This window comes from Corvus moneduloides, chromosome 19 (genome assembly GCF_009650955.1).
Source record: "Corvus moneduloides isolate bCorMon1 chromosome 19, bCorMon1.pri, whole genome shotgun sequence".
In the NCBI taxonomy this organism is placed as follows: domain Eukaryota; kingdom Metazoa; phylum Chordata; class Aves; order Passeriformes; family Corvidae; genus Corvus; species Corvus moneduloides.
Genome location: NC_045494.1, coordinates 8,901,295 through 8,918,588, shown reverse-complemented (window position 1 = coordinate 8,918,588; position 17,294 = coordinate 8,901,295). Strand labels below are relative to the sequence as shown.

Genomic DNA, 17,294 nt, shown 5'->3' with positions numbered 1-17,294 from the left:
TAATGTTTTGGAAGTGGCTTCTGATCCAGGAGGAAGCAGGTGGGAGGGTTTGTTTTTCTTGAAAAAGGTATTTCCCAGCCTCAGGAAAGCAGCAGTGGAATTCCCAGTGCTTGTGAGTAGCTGAGGCCGTGGGCTCTGTTTGTTTGCGTGTGGCACGTGCTGGGGCTGCCCAGGGATTGTCCCTGGTGGTTGTCTGCAAGTAAAAAATGTCACTGTTCTCATCTAAAGTACTCCAAGGGAAGCTGAGGCAGCCCAGCTCTGGGCTTTTCTTTCTGGTAGCCCCTGTGATGAGCCTGTGCTGCTTCCTGGTTCAAACCCCTGTGGGAAGCATCACGTCTCCATGTCCAGGTGCCATGCACATCCCAGACATTACTCTGCATTAGCAGGTGCTTTGTTGCCACCGAAATCTTCCTTTGTGTTTCCTTCTCTGAGGTCACAGAATCCCAGAACGGTTTGGGTTGGAAGGGGCCTTAAAGATCACCTGGTTCCACCCTGGGTGACCTCACCTCACCATTGCTGCCTCATTTTCTCTGCTGCTCGTTGTCTCTGCTGCCTGTCCCCCCCCAAAAACCCCACTCACCTCCTCAGCACCCTGCTCTGCCCACACTTGGTTCAGGTTTTATCCTCTCCTGTCCCCTTGGTCTCTCTGTCACTCCGTTGTTCCCTCCGGGCTCGATTTGCTGTTCCAATTCATCTTCTCAGCCCTCATATCCTGTCTCAGCTCCCAGATGTACTTATCAAAACAGTGGGTTTCAGCTTTTCCCTCGGCGTGGGTGGCAGCAGAAAGCCACCCTGGGGATGCCTTCCTGGAGCAGTGACTTCAGCGCTGTGCTGGATGCAGCCCTCAGCACGTGTGGGATGGGGATTAGTCACAGATGTCTGGTTGAAAGTGCACTGGAACACCCTGGGGGCTGGGACACTGCCTGCCTGGCCCTCCTTAGCACTGGTGACCAGCACAGGGACAGGTATTTGTGGCACAGATGAGGGTGACAGAGGCTGGCACGCTGTGACACTGTCCTGCTGCTGGCATCTGGAGCTCCACAGCCTTGTACCATCACCGCCATCAGTGGGAGGATGGAATTATGGTCAGAGTAGGCCAGTGCACCCCAAACTGATGTCGAGTGGCAGCAAAAATGCATTGAGTGATAATTACTGGGGAGTCTTGGTGTCCTGTGAGTGGTAAAGCTTCACAACAGCGAGAGGCCAGAAGGACTGGTCTCCATTTTAAAGCTGATGCTTCAAAACTCGGCCACCAGCGCAGAGCTGGTAGTTTTGAACTGCAGTGTGTGTTTATCTTGTGCATATGCACAAACAAAGCTGCTGCCTCAGCCCTGGCACCGCCTGTTCTCATGGACAGACGTCCGAGGACAGAAGGGGGAATTGGTACAGCTCCAGAGGGAGCTGGGGAGTAGAGAATCCACACTGACAGACACAGCACATTTGTTCAAGCTTGTTTTCCTTAGACTCTAATTATACACTTTTCTACTTTTCTGGTGAGAGACCTTGTAAATTTTAATTTTTTTTTTTTCAAGTTAAAAAATCAAATGAGCAGTTCAGTCCTTCAGTTTACATTGCAGTAAATATTTATGACTCCATATAACTGCAGCTCAATTTCCCCTTGTTTCAGGTCCAAACTTTCCCCTCTGCACATCTGGCCTTGCACCCAGAAGCTTTTATTCCTGTAAAAGATAAATTGGGGTTGGGATGAGTGAGCAGTGGTTGCAAGTGAAGCATTGCAGAAGGGGCTCGGTTGCTTCGGGCTCTTTGCCACCCTAAACAAAGCAAGGGGTGACGTGTGTTTCCACAGCCACCAACTCTTGGGATCCAGAGAGCTCCACAGGCAGGCTCCCCGTGTTGCCTTGGGCTGTGCAGTGAGGGTAGGCGCCTGCAGAACTGGTGCTGACCTCTTTTGGAAACTTCATCCTGTGTCTCAAATTTTCTCAACCCTCTGGAAGTGGTTGTGTGGCACAGGAACGCAACAGTGCTCGGTGAGCAGCAATTCCAGGGCTTTGGGGCTGTGGGGTTGGTTTTGGACAAACCTGCTGTGTAGTCCCAGGTAAACCCCTGGGGTGGGACTCAGAAGTCCCTCTCCAGCTCTCCTGGAGCCCCTTCATGCACTGGAAGAGGCCCTGAGGTCTCCCTGGAGCCTTCTCCTCTCCAGGTGAACACCCCCAGCTCTTCCAGCCTGGCTCCAGAGCAGAGGGGCTCCAGCCCTTGGAGAATCTCCATGGCCTCCTCTGGACTCTCTCCTGCACTTCACATCCTTCTGGTGTTGATGGCCCCAGAGCTGGAGGCAGCTCTGCAGGAAGGCGTCTCAAGAGAGTGGATAGAGGGGCAGAATCCCCTCCCTCGACCTGCTGCTCACAATTCTTGCACTGCAGCCCAGGACACGTTTGGCTTTCTGGGCCAGCAGCACACATTGCTGGGTCATGTGGAGCTTCTCATCAACCAACACCCCCAGTTCTCCCCAGGAATAGTCTTGATCCCTTCTCTGCCCAGCCTGTGCTTGGGATTGCCCTGACCCAGGTGCAGGACGCTGCCCTTGGCCCTGCTGAACTTCCTGAGGGTCACCTGGGCCCATCTCTCCAGCCTGTCCAGGTCCCTCTGGATGGTGTCCCACACCTCCAGCGTGTTGACTGCACGAGTCAGGAATGGCATCTCAGGGAAGTTACGCCCACTTCATTTTCCTACAACTGTACCTGATGAATTTGAAGGAGGGAAATATTTGCTGACATTTGCCATGTGGAGCAGTGGTGTGTTCACAGCTCAGCCAGAAAACAGCCCAGAGCAGTTGGAGTGGAAGGAACCGGGATTGTGTTCCTCTCGGGCAGCCAGCTGTGCTCTGTGCTTTGATTTCTTTCCAGCCTACAACTCAGTTTTTGCCAAAGAGGAAGGAACTTCCCTGGCAAGGGTAACACAAGGAGAGGGTCCATGAGAAGGCAGAGTTTACTGATTTAGCTGAAACAGCATGTTTTTCCTGTGTAGGTGAGCGCAGGGAGGACGATGCCTTCCAGCTGTGTTTCAGCAGCACTGCTCCGGCCCAGTGCTATTTGTGGCTCAGGTGCTTTGTTCACGAGAGGTCCCAAAGGGGTGGGAGGGGAGCAGGTGCCTCAGCTTTCCTGTTTCAGCCTTTGTGTGGCTGTGAGGCTGCCTGGAGCAGGGGCAGCCTGCCAGGGCAGGCAGGGCTTTTCCATCCAAAAAGCGAGAGCACAGCGGTCCCACTTCTGCCTCGTCAGCAGCTGGCTGAGGATCAGCCACAACTTGTCTCGGCGCTTTTTGGAAACGCAGGGCATAATTTGGAGAGGCAGGAAGTCAAGGCCAGCTCCCTGGGTTGTGCTAGAAAGGGGCACTCACTGGGACCTTTGCAGGGACAGCTTGTCTCGTGCTGTCTAAATGCTTCTCTTGGGTAGAAAGTGGGGGGACTCCCACCCGGATGTTGTTTGTATCAGCTCAAGTCCCTTGGTCACCCATTATGTTGATGGTGGTAGATGGGCCAGAAGCCACAGTGGGTGGGCCAGTGTGAGGAGGAGTGAGGTGGTGGTTGTGGTTTGAGCCTGTGAGCTTCTGCTCAGGGCATAAGCTCTAGGACCCCACTGACCCCACTGTCACTTCACTGCCACACTGTCCAGGGCACCCGGGAGGGCTCTGGTACCTGGGATTAATAAAAATAAAAATATTACAGTCTTACATGAAAATTTCAACAAGACTGGCACAGATAATTCTTGGCTTACTTGTTTTTTCCCTGATCAAGCCTTGCATTTTCCCTCTAACAGTTATGGATGTTCCTATTTCATAACTGGGGAAAATGGAGCAGCAGAGAACCTGAAAGCTGTGCCTTGAGCACTGCCTTTGAGTCCGGGGATCCTTCCCCATGGGCACTGAAATGGAAAGATGCGAGGCCAGGTGGGTGGCAGAGCTGAACACCCATAGCTGTGGGCAGAGTTTAAATTGGCATCATCGCTTTAACAAGGACAGCAGGATTTCAGCAGCGTTCCCTAATTTGGGACGCTCCAAATTCACCGTAGGTACGACAACAGATCTTGCTGTTTCCATCTCTTGACTTAGTACCTCGCCCTGAGGACCATCTCCTCTCTTTGTGCCTGGAGTCTGTAAGAGGACAGGTCTGGAAAGTGGTTTCTGTGAGGCTGTGGGTTAACCAGAACAGCGGAGATAAACAAGAGGAATGTCAGGAGCCGGGGGCTCCCCGCTGGAGCGTGCATGATGGCTGTTACATAAGCGAGTTCAGAGTGCTATGAAAACCATTAAGTGTGTGAGGGGCTTTTCCTCAGGGGAGAGCTGTCAGAACTGTCACACATCTGCAGCTCAGATGTGGGCACTGTCACTCACAGCACAGCCCTCCACGTGTCAGCGTGGCCTCTGAGCAAACCGAGCTTGGGAAGCTCCTGTAAACCTTGGTCCTTCAAGCTTGTCCTGCATCTGTCTGCAGCTTCCCGCTGGCATCCTGGGATCCAGGCTGGGAGTACAGCACTTAGGGTCCAGCTGGAAGCTGGAGGGATGCACAGCATGCAGTGTGATGCCAGCACCTCCCTGGTGTGTGGTGAAACATCCTCAAGTTGCACCAGGAGTGGTTTTATTCACAGGAGGGGTGGTCAGGCACTGGAACAGGCTGCCCAAGGAACTGTGGAATCACCATCCCTGGAAGTGTTCAAAAGTTGTGTGGGTGTGGCACTCAAGGACATGGTTTGGTGGTGAGCAGGGCAGTGCTGAGCTAATGGTTGGACTCGATGAACTCTTGGAGTTCTTTTCCAACCCCAATTACTCTGTGATCCTGTGTTGGTAGCACAGATGTGCCTTCACTGCGGTGGAGCAGCTCAGGGGTTAACAGGAGCCTGTGGTTGCAGCCTCATCGCTCTGGATGTGTCCTTAGATGAGGTCATATGAATTTCTTCGGGCAGCCTCTATTCCCCTTTGTCCAAAGCACCAAACCAGCCACCCCAGCTGTGCAGCTCTCCTGCCACAGTGTCCCCGTGCACCACCCGCTCCCCTCGGGCTCCCTGGGGACAAACCCTCGCTTGACACGTGTCCCCTTCATCACACATGGCCTTTCTCCTTGCGAGGGCAAAGCAGCAGAGGGTGCAGCTTGGTCCCCAGCCAGCCTGGAGAGTCCCTTCTGCAGGCACAGCTCTGCAGGTGATCCCAGCTCCGGGCAATAAGAAGTTAAAGCAGTAAGGCTGCTCCCAGCTCAGGTGCCTGATTCCTGCATGGACACACACAGGGGCCTTGTGTAATGCTGGCACGTGGACTCTGAGCTGCCTGGCAGAGTCCTGTGGGGCTCCCATGTGATCCCAGCAGAGCTGTGTGTTACTCACAGGGAGTGAGGGAGCGTAGGGGCCTGAGCACACAGCTGAGAAATCCTGGGGTGATACTGGGTGCCCTGGGCACTTTGCTGCTGAGGGGATGTGCCGAGCACTGGCTGCTTGTCCTGCTCCCTTAGAGCACCTCTGATTCATCTCCAGTCTCGTGTATAATCTCCCTGAGTCCCCAAAGGCTCCTGAACATCGGAGGTGAGGAGGTGGATCTCGATGCTTTCCCCACAGCTCCTGGCTCTGTGCGCTCTGCTGTGAGGAAACCAGAGACAGCAAAATATAAATCAGTGGTTCAGGAACGACCAGGGCTTGAATGCTCTGTGATGTTTGGGGGCCTGAGCTGCTGACTGTGTTTTAAAATAAAAATTTTCCACATTGGAGCGTGATATGGATTTGTTGATGAGTGCTGACAAGGTCCGCAGGGTTCCCCCGAGGAAAGGGAATGTAGAAGTGCAGTGTGGCTCCTCCAGAACAGGAGCAGCAGTCCTTGAGCAAGGTTATTTCTCACCTCAGCACCAGACATCTCTGGAGGAAGCCTTGAGAGCCCTTTCAATAGAGCCTGGCATCAGGTGCAGCAGAGAGAGGGGATGGGAATGCTCTCCCAGGAGGGTGAGCAGTGTCCAGTCCTGCCTTGCCTCTCGCTCTGCCCTGCCAGCTGCTGTTAATTCTTCAGCACAGGAGTGTGAAAGAGTGAGCAGAGAGCCTGGGGAGGAGCAAGGGATTTCCAGCAGTTTGGGGCTTTCAGGCTGAGCCAGCACAGAGGAGAGCTCTAACAGGGACTGTCCTTAAAGCGAAGTCCCTCCAGGGTGGGCATCATCTCAGGGGGCTGTGTGGGACTGGGGCGGGAGGGGCCGTGTGGTGCTGCTGCTGCCACAGCCATCGCCTGCTGCCACTGCCACCCCAGCTCTGCGTGGTGATGAGCTTTGTGTCCTGGGCGAGGTCTCTGGCTTAGGAAAGGTAGTAACTCAGGAGGATCTGAGTGATTTATGTTCCCCTGTGTTGAACAAACACAGGTTTTCATAAGAAATAGCCAGGGAGTGGCAAAATAGTGCTTGGCAGTGCATGTGGAGCAGCTGAGAGCTGCAGCCCAGGGCAGGGCAGCTCCTTGTCTGCCCAGCTGGAAGAGGGGGATGGAGGCAAAGAAACACCTGGCGAAGAGCAGGGCAGCAGCATTGAGAGTGTGAGTACCTCCCTCAGAAAGAGGAGGATCTTCTTGCTTTGGTTTTAATTTTTTTCCAAATGAAAGGGACAGTTTTAGTCAATATTTTCTTTCTTCCCCATTGTTAAGGCTCATATAAATGTAAAAGAAAGGTTTTCGGAGCAAAGAGTCCGTGGAGGCTCAGATACTCTCATTGCTGGCTGGGTCCAGCCTGGGGGTAAAAGGCATAGAGGGAATGTAATGGGGTAACACTTGATTGAGTTTGGACCTGTATTTCCTCATGTGAAAATGCTTCACTAAACATAATGTGATTTAGGAATGCTCTGCTCTGCCACACTGTCCCCCCTCTGCTCTCTCCTCCCAGATATCCAGTGCTGCAGATAGCTGACACAGCTTTTGAAAGAACCAGTTGAATCCCCATTTCTCCTGCCTCTCCAGGTCCTGGAGGTTTTAGCTGCTTCCTGCACCTTTGCCAGTGCAGCCTGGACCTCTGACCCCTGAATGGACTTGCAGCATTCATCCTCTCCAGCTCAGGGCTGGGGCTATGAGGTGATACCTGGCAGATGTGCTAAAACCCTGGTGGAAGTGGTCAGCTGTGCACTGTACTGGGCAGGAAAGAAAACAGCTCTTCTGTCAGATGAAATGCCCCAGGAACATAATCCCAGCATAGAACTGGAGAGGCAGACAAGGAATGGCAAATAAGACCTACCTGGATACCTGCAAGCGTCTGTCCCACTGCTGTGGCTGGTGACAGAGTCAATAGCCCTAAACCCCCTCCTGGCTGCCCGCTGCTGCCCTGGGCTCTGTGCCATGGCCACAGTCCCTGCTTATCTTTTTTCATGCACAACGAGCAAGTTCTGGCTTGGCAAAGGGCTGGGGTGTTGCTGGGTGAGCCTCGCAGAGGTGTGTGAGAGAGAAGGCTCAAGCTGAGCCTGGAGCAGGGCTCGGTTGGCTTTCTTCTTTGTGGTTTCCTTCCTTGCTTTCTCTGCACCTGGCAGTGCTTCCTGCTGGCTGCCGATGTCCAAACCTGTGAGGGAAAGCATGTGCACCCTGTGGCAGCCCCTCGAGCAGGGGATGGCAGCACAGCAGGGCTCCTGCTTTGTGTCAGATCATTGTTTGCAAATGGAAATTGGGGTTGGTTTTACAGCAGACAGTAGTGGTTTCCTTAAAGTCGCTCCTGCCTCTTCCGTCTCCTTGTGGCTTTCCCAAAAGTCAGCCCTAGGGGGTTTGAATCCCAAGAAGGCAGCCCTGGGGAGAGAGTTCTCTGTCCTCTTCCTAAAATCTGGGTGTGCTTGACTTGCCCCCACCCTTTAGCAGTACTACTAGAAAATGGAATATATATTGTCTTTATAATAGACTTGTACAGTGCACAGACTGCTGACCACCCATTTGAACAGGCATGTGAGGAGCTTCTCAAAAACTAAGAAAAATGGGGAATCCTCAGCCCTGGAACATGAGGGCCACTGGAACCACACCTCTGAAGGGAGCAAACCCCGATGTTGACATCAGCAGCACAGGGTACCCCTGTCTCAATCACAGGCACTCCATTATCTGCCTGTTAGCACTTTGTGAGCACTGCTTCCGGCGGCTGCACCTTTAAAGTGAATCCATTAAAATTTGCATGAGTACTTCAGGCCTGAACGAAAGCAGCTACCTGGAGGTTTTTATGCATTTCAAGTTCCACTGCATCAGCCACAGTTTGGTTTCACTTCCCGGGGTGCCTCCTGGTGATCTGCCCTGCAAGGAACGGTGCCTTTACTTTATCCTTCCTAGCCACCTGGGTCTTGATGGGTTAAAGTCTGGAGGCTAAAATGCGCGCTGCCCCCATCCCTTCTTCCTCTCCATTCACCTTCTTCCTTTCTCCACACTTCCCCGGGGTTTTTCCCTTCCTCTCCAGCCTCAGGAGCCTGGCACCGAGGCTGCTTGGTGGAGGCAGTGCAGTGGGGTTTGTGCTCCGTGGGCCTGTGCAGCTCCCCCGTGTCCTTGCTTTGTGTCCAGCACCTCTGTGGTCTCGGGCAGGAAACGTGGTTTGAGCCTGTCAATGGGAAAACATTGCTCATTGTCCCCTCCAACGCCTTGGGCCCTGGCAGCAGGAACATGCAGAGCTTTGCTAGCAAACAGTGAATGAGCAGAAATTTGGGAAGGAATCTCAACTTCCCTGCCCGGGGAATAACACGCTGGGGGAGAGAGAGACATTAGGGAGAAACTTCCCGAAGGACTGGGCTCTCTTGGGGCTGCCTTCCACCAGCTCCCTGCTGCCTGCTGGGATGTGCAGGGGTTGCTGCTGTTGCTGACCCCACAGCTGGGTGCTGGCTGTGGTCCTCCCTCTGATTTGGGGATGCTGGTGCTCCATCAGCTGCTGAACGGGACAAACCCTCAATATTAAAAAGTGATATGATGTAGGCCCAGGCTGTGCAAAGGTTTCAGCAGTGCCTCTAATTCCTGGAGTCTTTCCTGCCCTTCATCCAGCTGGGCAACGACCTCTCCTTCTGCCCATGGCATGAGAGCAGTGCCAGGCTGTGTCACAGACATCACAGTTGGGTTTTTCCATGTGAACTTGTGAGCATTTTGGGGGCAAAAAAATGTCACGTGGACCATGCTGATCACACAAGGGTCCTGTCACCACACCTGGCCTGTGGAACGGCTGTGCCTCCCCTCCCAGCATTGCCTTGGGATGGGGGTTGAATGGTTTTTTGCCAGCTCCGGGGATGGAGGATGTGTCCTTGCATCCAGCTGGGTGATTATCAATAGGAATCAGTGTCGGATGGCTCGGGAGGGCCGTGCAGAGTGTTTGGGCACTGGGCAGCCCCCGTTGGAAGGTGCTAACGCCGTGTCCCCGCTGCCTGCCCGGGCCGGCGGCCAAGTAGAAGTTTCCGTGTGGGCCAGCCCATCTCTGCAGCCACACATCCATCCCTCCATCCCGCCGGGCAGAGGAGCATCGGGCACCAGGCTCTGCAGGGCTCCTCCACTGCCTCTGCTCCCCCGTGCCCTGCCCGGGCATCACAGGGAAGGAAAACTGCTCTCAAACCCCACCTCAACCCCGCCGCGGCACGGGGGACAACACCGAGAGCTCCTGCCCGGGGCAAAGACTTTCTCTATCGCTTCTGGCAGGCTCCGATATCCTGCTGCTCTCTGCCGTGCCGTGGGGAGGAGGGAGAAGCGGGGGCTCGGTGCCAGGGCCGGCGAGGAAGCCCCCGAGGGGCTGCCCAGAACCAGGGAATGCCGCACTCGGGTCCCGCCTGGTAGCAGCAGCAGCAGCAGCAGCAGCAGCAGCAGCCGCCCATGATGCTGTGCTTGGAATGAAGTCAGCCTTCATCAGCCGAATAGTTTATGCATGAATCGAAACTTCAGACCTGGCAGAAGAGGGGGGAGCGTGCAGGATCTGCGCGACTTTTAAAATGCTGGGAGCAAGGAAGGAGGAGGGGATAGAGGAAATAGCAGGAAAATAAGGCTGGGAAGTGGGGAGAGATTTGAGAAGCTGATGAGTTGGCTTCGCTCTGTTATTGTGAGGAGCCAAGTTCCTTAAGCAATCTCCTGGTGGATATTAAGAGGAGCTGTGGAGGCTGGAGCGTTCCCTGGACACTCGCACGCTGTAGCTTTAAGACTTTTACAGAGGACTCGGGATTTCCAGTTTTCCTGCGCCTGGTGGAGTATTTCAGGAGTTACAGGATTTTTCGGGTCATGTACCCCCTTCTCCTTTCTTCTTCCTCCTTTCTCTTTCTCTCTTGCTCTTCTTTCTCATTTCAAAGAGACAAAGCTACTTCAGTTTGGAGCACAAACATATGATCAGCACATGGAAATGTGGTAATTTGGATGCATTCATGATTGCAACAGATTGAAGAAATTAGACCAGACAAAGAGCTTTTTTTGGAAGAGGAGGAGGAGGAGGCAAGGCAAGGAGGGAGGGAGAGTGGGGGAAAGAAGGGGACGCCACCGAAAAAAGGGACGGCCGTGACACGCGGATGCTAAATATATCCCGTAGTAATGGAGAGGGACCGGATTTCAGGTAGGCTATTGATCTTTTAATATGTTATACTCTGCCCCTGCCCTCCTACCTTTCCAGCAGCTTCTGTACTTTGAGAAGAGGAATAGCCCCGCTCCGGGTGGATTTCAGCCGATTCCTTTATTTATTTCCTTTATTTTTTTTTTTTTTTTTGCAATGCTTCCCTTCTGCATTTTTTTTTCTATTTTTTTTTTTTTTTTCCATCCTCCTGAGCCCTCGAGACAGACGGTGATTCCAGCAGAAGGCGGGGGGGGGGGGGGAGGAGGAGGAGGGAAGGGGGAAAGCAGGGGGGAAAAAGAAACTGCTTTCTAGGTCTGTATTTCATTTGAGTCCCTCTCTCCCCCCCCTCTCCGCTCCCATGTGCCGCACGGCGCGGGGGGATGAATGCTGAGCCTGTTAGCTCAGAGCTGCGAGCCGAGGAGAGGGAGGAAAACAGCCGAGCTCTTGGCATGGAGACGCGGTTCTGCTCTGAAGGTTGGCTCCTGGGTGTGCGTGTGCCTGTGTGTTGTGTTGTGGTGGAGCTTCTCCTGCTTGCCAAAGTATCTTCCTTGGGTTTTTGCCCTCCCATCCTGCCTGGCTGGGCAGGAGCTGCCTGCGTGTTCCATGGCTGGTCCTTGCTTTATGCTGGAGCAGCGCCGTGGGCTTCACCTTGCTGCCCGTGTGTGTGGGGGGGTAGGCAGAGGAATGAATAACTCCATTTAATTCCCCAGTTTCCCCGCAATTCCCGCCCAGTGGTGCATGTCTGAGTGGTTCCAAGAACTGCTCCCAGGTCCCTGGAGCTGCTGGGATGGGCTGCGTGGTGTCACCCAGGGGCTCTCCCTCTGTGTGCGTGAGCAGGGTGAGCAGGATGAGACAGGGACACCGAGGGAGGGGCTGTCTGTGCCCAAACTGGCAGCTCTGGTGGGTCTCCCTCCTCCCACCCACCCCACGGCACAGCTCAGCTCACCCTCCTCGGGCACCAGGCCCTTGTCCTGGGCGTTCCCAGCCGGCCGCTGGGCATCGGCGCTGGGAGGGAAACCACAGGGATGAGAGGAAGCGCTCAAGCCAGGGTGGAGCGAAGCTGTGGCCAGGGAAGGCTGCTCCCATGGCTGGCCTGTTCCAGACCTACCGTGCCCCGTCCAGGGATGTGCTGAGAGCACCCGGTGCCCCTGGATAAGGATTTACCTGCAGGAGCATCGTCTACCCCACACCACCTCTTCAGAGTGCGGGTGGCACCTTCTCATCCCTCTGTCCATCTCTCTTGCTTGTGCTTTCTCCTCTGGTCTGAGCCACTTCAAAGCATTCCTGAGAGCTGCTTGTAACTCAGAGCCTGGTGGGCGTTTCAGCAGCTCGGGGCTTTGGGCTGGAGAGCCTGTGCCGCTGGGCAGGGACATGTGGGAGAGAAGGGGGTGACAAGGGGGGGTTTGGTCCCATCCTCGGTGCAGTGCTGGGTCCTCCTCACAGAGGTGCTGGGCAGTTCTGCGAAGGGTCACTGGGGAGAAAGGTGACTCCCTAGTGATGTGATCCAGGGCTTTTTGTTCTGAATGAGCACAAAAGGTGCGGTTCTCTCAGCCCTCAGGCCGCACATGGTGCAAGGAGCACAGAGCCCTGGTGCCTGGGCTGGCTGTCACCGCTCCCAGGGTGTGCAGCACCCAGGGACCCCGTGGGCAGGAAGGCCCCAGAGGAGTGAATGCCATTATGTGAAGATGCAGGAGCTCTTGCCAATGCCCTGGAGCAGGAGCAGCATTTACAAAACCCATGTCCAAGTGCCTACGTGTTCCACTGACCAGGAACTGGCTTTCCATGGGTGGCTCAGATGCGGCTGAGCCGTGGGCAGGGATGCAGGGAGGGCATGTGGCTGTGCCTGATGACCTGGGCCAGGTGTACAAAGAGTGGTGTGTGCCTTCCCAAGGAGGTTGCCAGGATGATGAACACAGCCGCTCTGCCCTCGCTCAAACGCCGTGTGGGACCTTGGGAACGTGCAGACCATCTTAGCGGCATTTATGATATGTCACTCTGGCATGAAATGTGGGGTGGGGAAATAGATGGCCTGAAAGTCTGGTCTCTGATCTGCTCCACGGGTCCCTGCTTGAAAGGGTCAGCATGGGCAGGGAAAGCTGCTCAGCTGGGGCAGTGGAGGGAATGATAAACCACGTGTGGGAAAACTGTTCTTGAAGAGATTCTGGGCACAGAAGCGACAATTAATGGCTGGAATCGATGATTTTAGGAGTCTTTTCCAGCCCAAGTGGTTCTGTGATTCTAATATTACAAGGCTGTGCTGTTGACTCCCAGATCCGTGGCCCAGCATGGATGCTCAGGGGGAGCTGCTCCCCTCGATGTGCTCCAAGGGTGCCCCAGGGCCGAGGGCTCTGGCCCTGCTGCACTGGTGGAGGAGAGGAGCAGGGAGCAGAGCTCAGCCACAGCCAGCAGGACAGCTGGGCCCTGGCTTTGGTGACTAACTGAGAGATGACTCGGATGAAAGCAGATCCGTGCCATGCTGGGGGCCATGTCCCAGTCACTGCTCTGGCCCTAAACATGCTTTTAATTAGTCCTCAGCTGTGGGTGGGAAGAGCTGACTCCTGAGCTGAGTGTGGGGCTGCTGGATGGGAGGAGGGCGCTCCAGGGCAGGTGGGAACTGGGCCTGGCCTCTTCTTTGAGGTCTCTTTCCCACAGCTGCTGGGCTGGGCATGTCCCCTGGGGTGTCCTCTGCCCAGGGAGAGCTCAGGCTTTCCTCCCAGAGCCGTGTCCCTGACCCCAAGGTCCCATCCCAGGCATGATAAACGCCTCGTGCTTCAGGGGAAGGCATGGAAGGTGTGGGGTGAGGCTGTGGGTCTGTGCGTAGTTTGCTGCCAGCTGTGGGGCAGCGAGGGGCTGCCTGTTCTGTGACAAGGTGCCAGTCTCGGGTGGTGCCTGTGGGTGCTGGCAGGAGAAACACAATCTCACAGAACATGTTTGTGTCTTCTAACCCAGTTAACTCATTTCTCACACATTTCTGAAAGCTATGAAAGCATGAGGAACATTAGCTCTAAATGGATTTGTTTCCAGGCATGCCTCTCCTCTGGTTTTGGGGCTGGGAGCTGTGCTCTGGGCTGTGTCCCTCGCGTCTGCCCCTTCTCCCTCAGTGCAGGTTGCGCTGGTGGCAGTGGCCTGGAGATGGCTCTCCTGTCTTTCCCTAGCGGCTGGTCCATTTGACTAGCTCGGATCTCTCTACAAAGCCTTAATTGTTGATGCCGCAGGGCCTCTTGCCTCTTCTTAAAAGAAAAGGAAGGGTCTGCATCTCCCTGAGCAGAGAGGATTTGGTTGCTGGGATGGTGGGGTGAAAGGAGGTCTGATCTCCCACTGAAATTATCCATTTAAAATTATTTGAAATTACACTGGGAAAACTCATTTTAAGAGTTAACAGATGATGATGAATATGTGATTATAACACCTGGCTGCAGTGAGTGCCATGCGCTAGGCAGAGCCAGGCATGGGGGCTGTAGGTGCATAGCAAGAAGATAAAGGGTTCATTAACCCATTGGTGATCGCTCTGAATCTTTCAGTTGCATCCACTGTGGGTATGTTTATGTGTAATATTCTTAGTTTGACGTGGTTTTATCCATCATCTTGTTTGCAGTGTGTGGTTTGCAGGAGCTGTGCAGACATGACAGAGCACCTCCACTGCCCTCAGAGCCACCTTGTGAAGCATCACATGGCTGGACTGACAAAGAGGAAAGGAAAGTGCTGGAGGTGTGAGGGGATGTACTTGTTTCTCCATTTTTTTTAATAGAAATTAACCTCCTAAAGGTGTGTGTCAGGGCAGAGGGGTTAAGGGTTCTTCTGATGGCTTCAGCTATCTTTCCTGTCTCAGGCTCCTTGGTTATTCCTAGGAAATGGCAGAAAAAAGCTGTGGACATGTCTCATTTTAGTGGTCTTCTCACAGAAATACACCTTATTTGCCAGACATTTTCCTTGTTCTTCTGGCTTTCACACCACACGTGGGACACCAGACTGTGCATTTACAGCCTGTGTGCTTCCACCCCTGTCAGATCCCACTGCATTCACCCAGCCCTGGCACTCAGGGACACCTTCCCATCTGTCCTTAGCCCTCTGTCTGCTGTCAGTGTCCCACTGCCCGTGTCCCTGCCTGGTGCTGACCCCTGTCTCTTGCTGCAGTGTGTGATGCCCTGTAAAAACCATTTGCACCTTTTTTCACCCGAGTTTCTCGTTGGAGCGTTTTTCACCCTACGTGTTCTGTAGCAGCCTGTGGCTGCAGGTTCTGGCTCAGTGAACAGAAGGTCTCTCAGGGAAGGGTCTGGGTTTTTTGGGGCTCTGGAGTTGCCTCTGCAGGTGCTGTGTCCGCAGAGAGCCCCGTGCTGCTCCCAGCCCCTTTGGCTGCCGGCTCCCGCCTGGCCAGCGGACACATTCCCGCAGCTGTCTGAGGCATGTCAAGGTATGAAGCATTATCCATTTCCTGATGTCTGCTCTTAAATCTGCTGGAAATTCTGCTCATCTCCATTAAATATGGTCCCGCTGTGGGCCACAACTCATCTCTGGCCTGACAGCACAGGTAACGCTCCTCTGAGCCGCTCTGCTGAACTCGGCCAACCCCGGGGCCGGAGCTCCTCTGTGGATTTTTACTTTGCTGGATGACTCGGAGCCTCCCAGAAAAGCCATTCCCATGCTGCTGGGGTGAGGGAGGACATTTCTCATGCGAGTCAGGGCTCTTCCAAGGTCCAGCATACCATAATGCTGAGTAGAAGCGAGTACGTAGTTAGGGAAGTATGTCTGGGTCAACACATGTCTTGTGTTGCCTTAATGATCTCAGAAGCACAGTATCTGTGTCCTGTTGGCTTTTCCATGCAGAATTTGCAGCTGTAACTCGTGGACAGAGGGGTTTGTGAGAGAGCAGTGCATGCCTCCTGCTGTGTGTGCTGTGCCGGGCTCAGGGCTCCGTGGCATCAACGTGGGCCTCATGTTAGGAGCAGTCTTGCACCTGAGGAAATGTAGGGGAAATTCCTTGTTCTGCCTCTGATGTTCTGTAAGTCCTTGGGAAAAGGTGTTTGTGCTGCCATTCCCCTTTGATTTTGGGTGAGGATGTGGTGTTTGGGTCCCTGTGCTGAAGCTCCCTATCAAGTGAAGGGGTTGAAGAATTGCAGGTGGGAACTCGGAGCTGTTCTGACCCCGCAGTGAGGGGAGTCTCTAAAACAGGGCTGTGAGTGGGATCTGGAGCTGTTCCGTGTGGGCTATGGGTGCTTGGTAGCTGCTCTGAACAGCTGATGGATCCTTTATGTGTGTGCTTAACCAATATCCATGGCTCTTGACCCCTTTAAAAGAAGCTCTATCCACTGCTTCTTCCCAGCAGTGTCTGTTTGCAAGGGAATCTTCTCCCTTCCTAAGGAAGAAAAACTTAAACCAACACTGAAAACTTAATTTCCCTGTGGCTGAGCAGGACATGGCCCCCCTTTTCCTCCAGCCCTTCAGGCTGCTGTGGTTAAATTGATTTATCCTGTACCCAGGTGCTGCTTCCCTGCCACAGGAGCACTGTGAGCCCGTGCTGCAGGGTGGAGCTGCTGTTGGAGTGCAGGTGAAGTGAAATAGCCCTTCAGTGTAAGGCTGAACAGAGTTTTGGGTTGCTGATGCCAAGAGTGTTGTTAGAGACTTATAAACAGCTCTGGATTGTGGCTTGGGGGGAGAATGGGCAGGGGTTTACAGGTGAATAAAATGCATTAGTTTTACGAGCAAATAATCACACAATAAATCTGAGAGTGTATTTTTTCATGGAATGACAGCCCAGGTTGGAAAGGACGCCAAAAGATCACCTGGCCCAGCCTTTTGTGGGAAAGGGAGCCTAAATGAGATTATCTAGCACAGTGCTCAATTACATCCTGAAAACCTCTAGCAATGGGGACTCTAGCATGTCCCTGGGGAGCTTGTTCCAGTGACTGATTGTTCTCCCTGTAAAAAATGTCTTTCTCATATCAAAATGAAGATTTTTTTTTTCCCGATGTGAAGTCAGTGCTGTATAAACAGGTCTGCATTAATTTTGTGGTCACATCATTACCAGGAGTTGTTCTTGACGCAAATCCTGGTTTCCAGTGAAGCCAATTTGGCAGGGGATGAGTGTGATTGCTCAGATGCATGGTTTGAGGGGGAGCCTGCCATTAGCTCTGCAGCATCTCCAGGTTGCAGCTTTGACTCTGATGTAACACGAGGCTGTGGAAATAATGGTGGGTTTGCATTTCACTGCTGCCTGCTTGGTCTGGAAAATAAAACCGTATTATCAAGACAATCCCAGTTTGGTTTCTGGCACAATGGAGCAGACAAATCCTCATAATTTGGTGCTTTTGTTGTCTGATTCTTTTCAGATTCCCATTGGGTCAAGGCACAGAAGTGTAGGGACCCTCTGGTGTGGCTGCTAATGAGGGAATTGGTCCATATATTCTGAAATTACTCTCCCTGACTCCTCCAAAGCTGGGTTTTCCCTCCACAGTTTCCCAGCCTGGGCCAGCATCTGGCGATGCCAGCAGCATGCCCTTGCTGGCAGCCCACCCCTTGCCAGCTGGCACTGCCTGCCTGCATGCAGCACTTTCTCCTCTCCTTCCCAAGGCTGCAGGATGTGGGTTCTTTATTAGTTTCAGATGCTTTTTTCTTTCCAGGGTTTTCTGCTTCCATGTCTTAGTCATGGTGGTGGAGGGGCCTTGGTGTCACAGGCCTTGCTGGTAAGGGGAGAGGCTGACATGGGGGGGCTTGGGGAGCAGGGCTGTGTGCTTGGTGGGTGCTGGGCGTTCTCTGGGTGTTTTCTGGGTACCTGATCCCTGGCAGTGCCAGGGAGCACCAAACCCAC

The 17,294-nt window shown here is 53.8% G+C and overlaps 1 protein-coding gene across 4 annotated transcripts in view; it reads left to right on the top strand.

Moving 5' to 3' along the window:
- SEPTIN9 (septin 9) overlaps nucleotides 1-17,294 on the top strand; it is a 133,298-nt gene that overhangs the window by 28,091 nt on the left and 87,913 nt on the right. The window contains exon 1 of one of the 4 annotated variants that reach the window (XM_032128782.1): nucleotides 9,474-10,492. The exons of 2 other annotated variants lie outside the window; for them this stretch is intronic. In XM_032128782.1, the coding sequence (XP_031984673.1) occupies nucleotides 10,471-10,492 (22 nt within the window). In that variant the 5' untranslated portion in view covers nucleotides 9,474-10,470. Of the gene's footprint in view, nucleotides 1-9,473; nucleotides 10,493-10,854; nucleotides 10,964-17,294 lie in introns of those variants that run through there. One more of the 4 variants, XM_032128779.1, reaches the window with a different exon arrangement.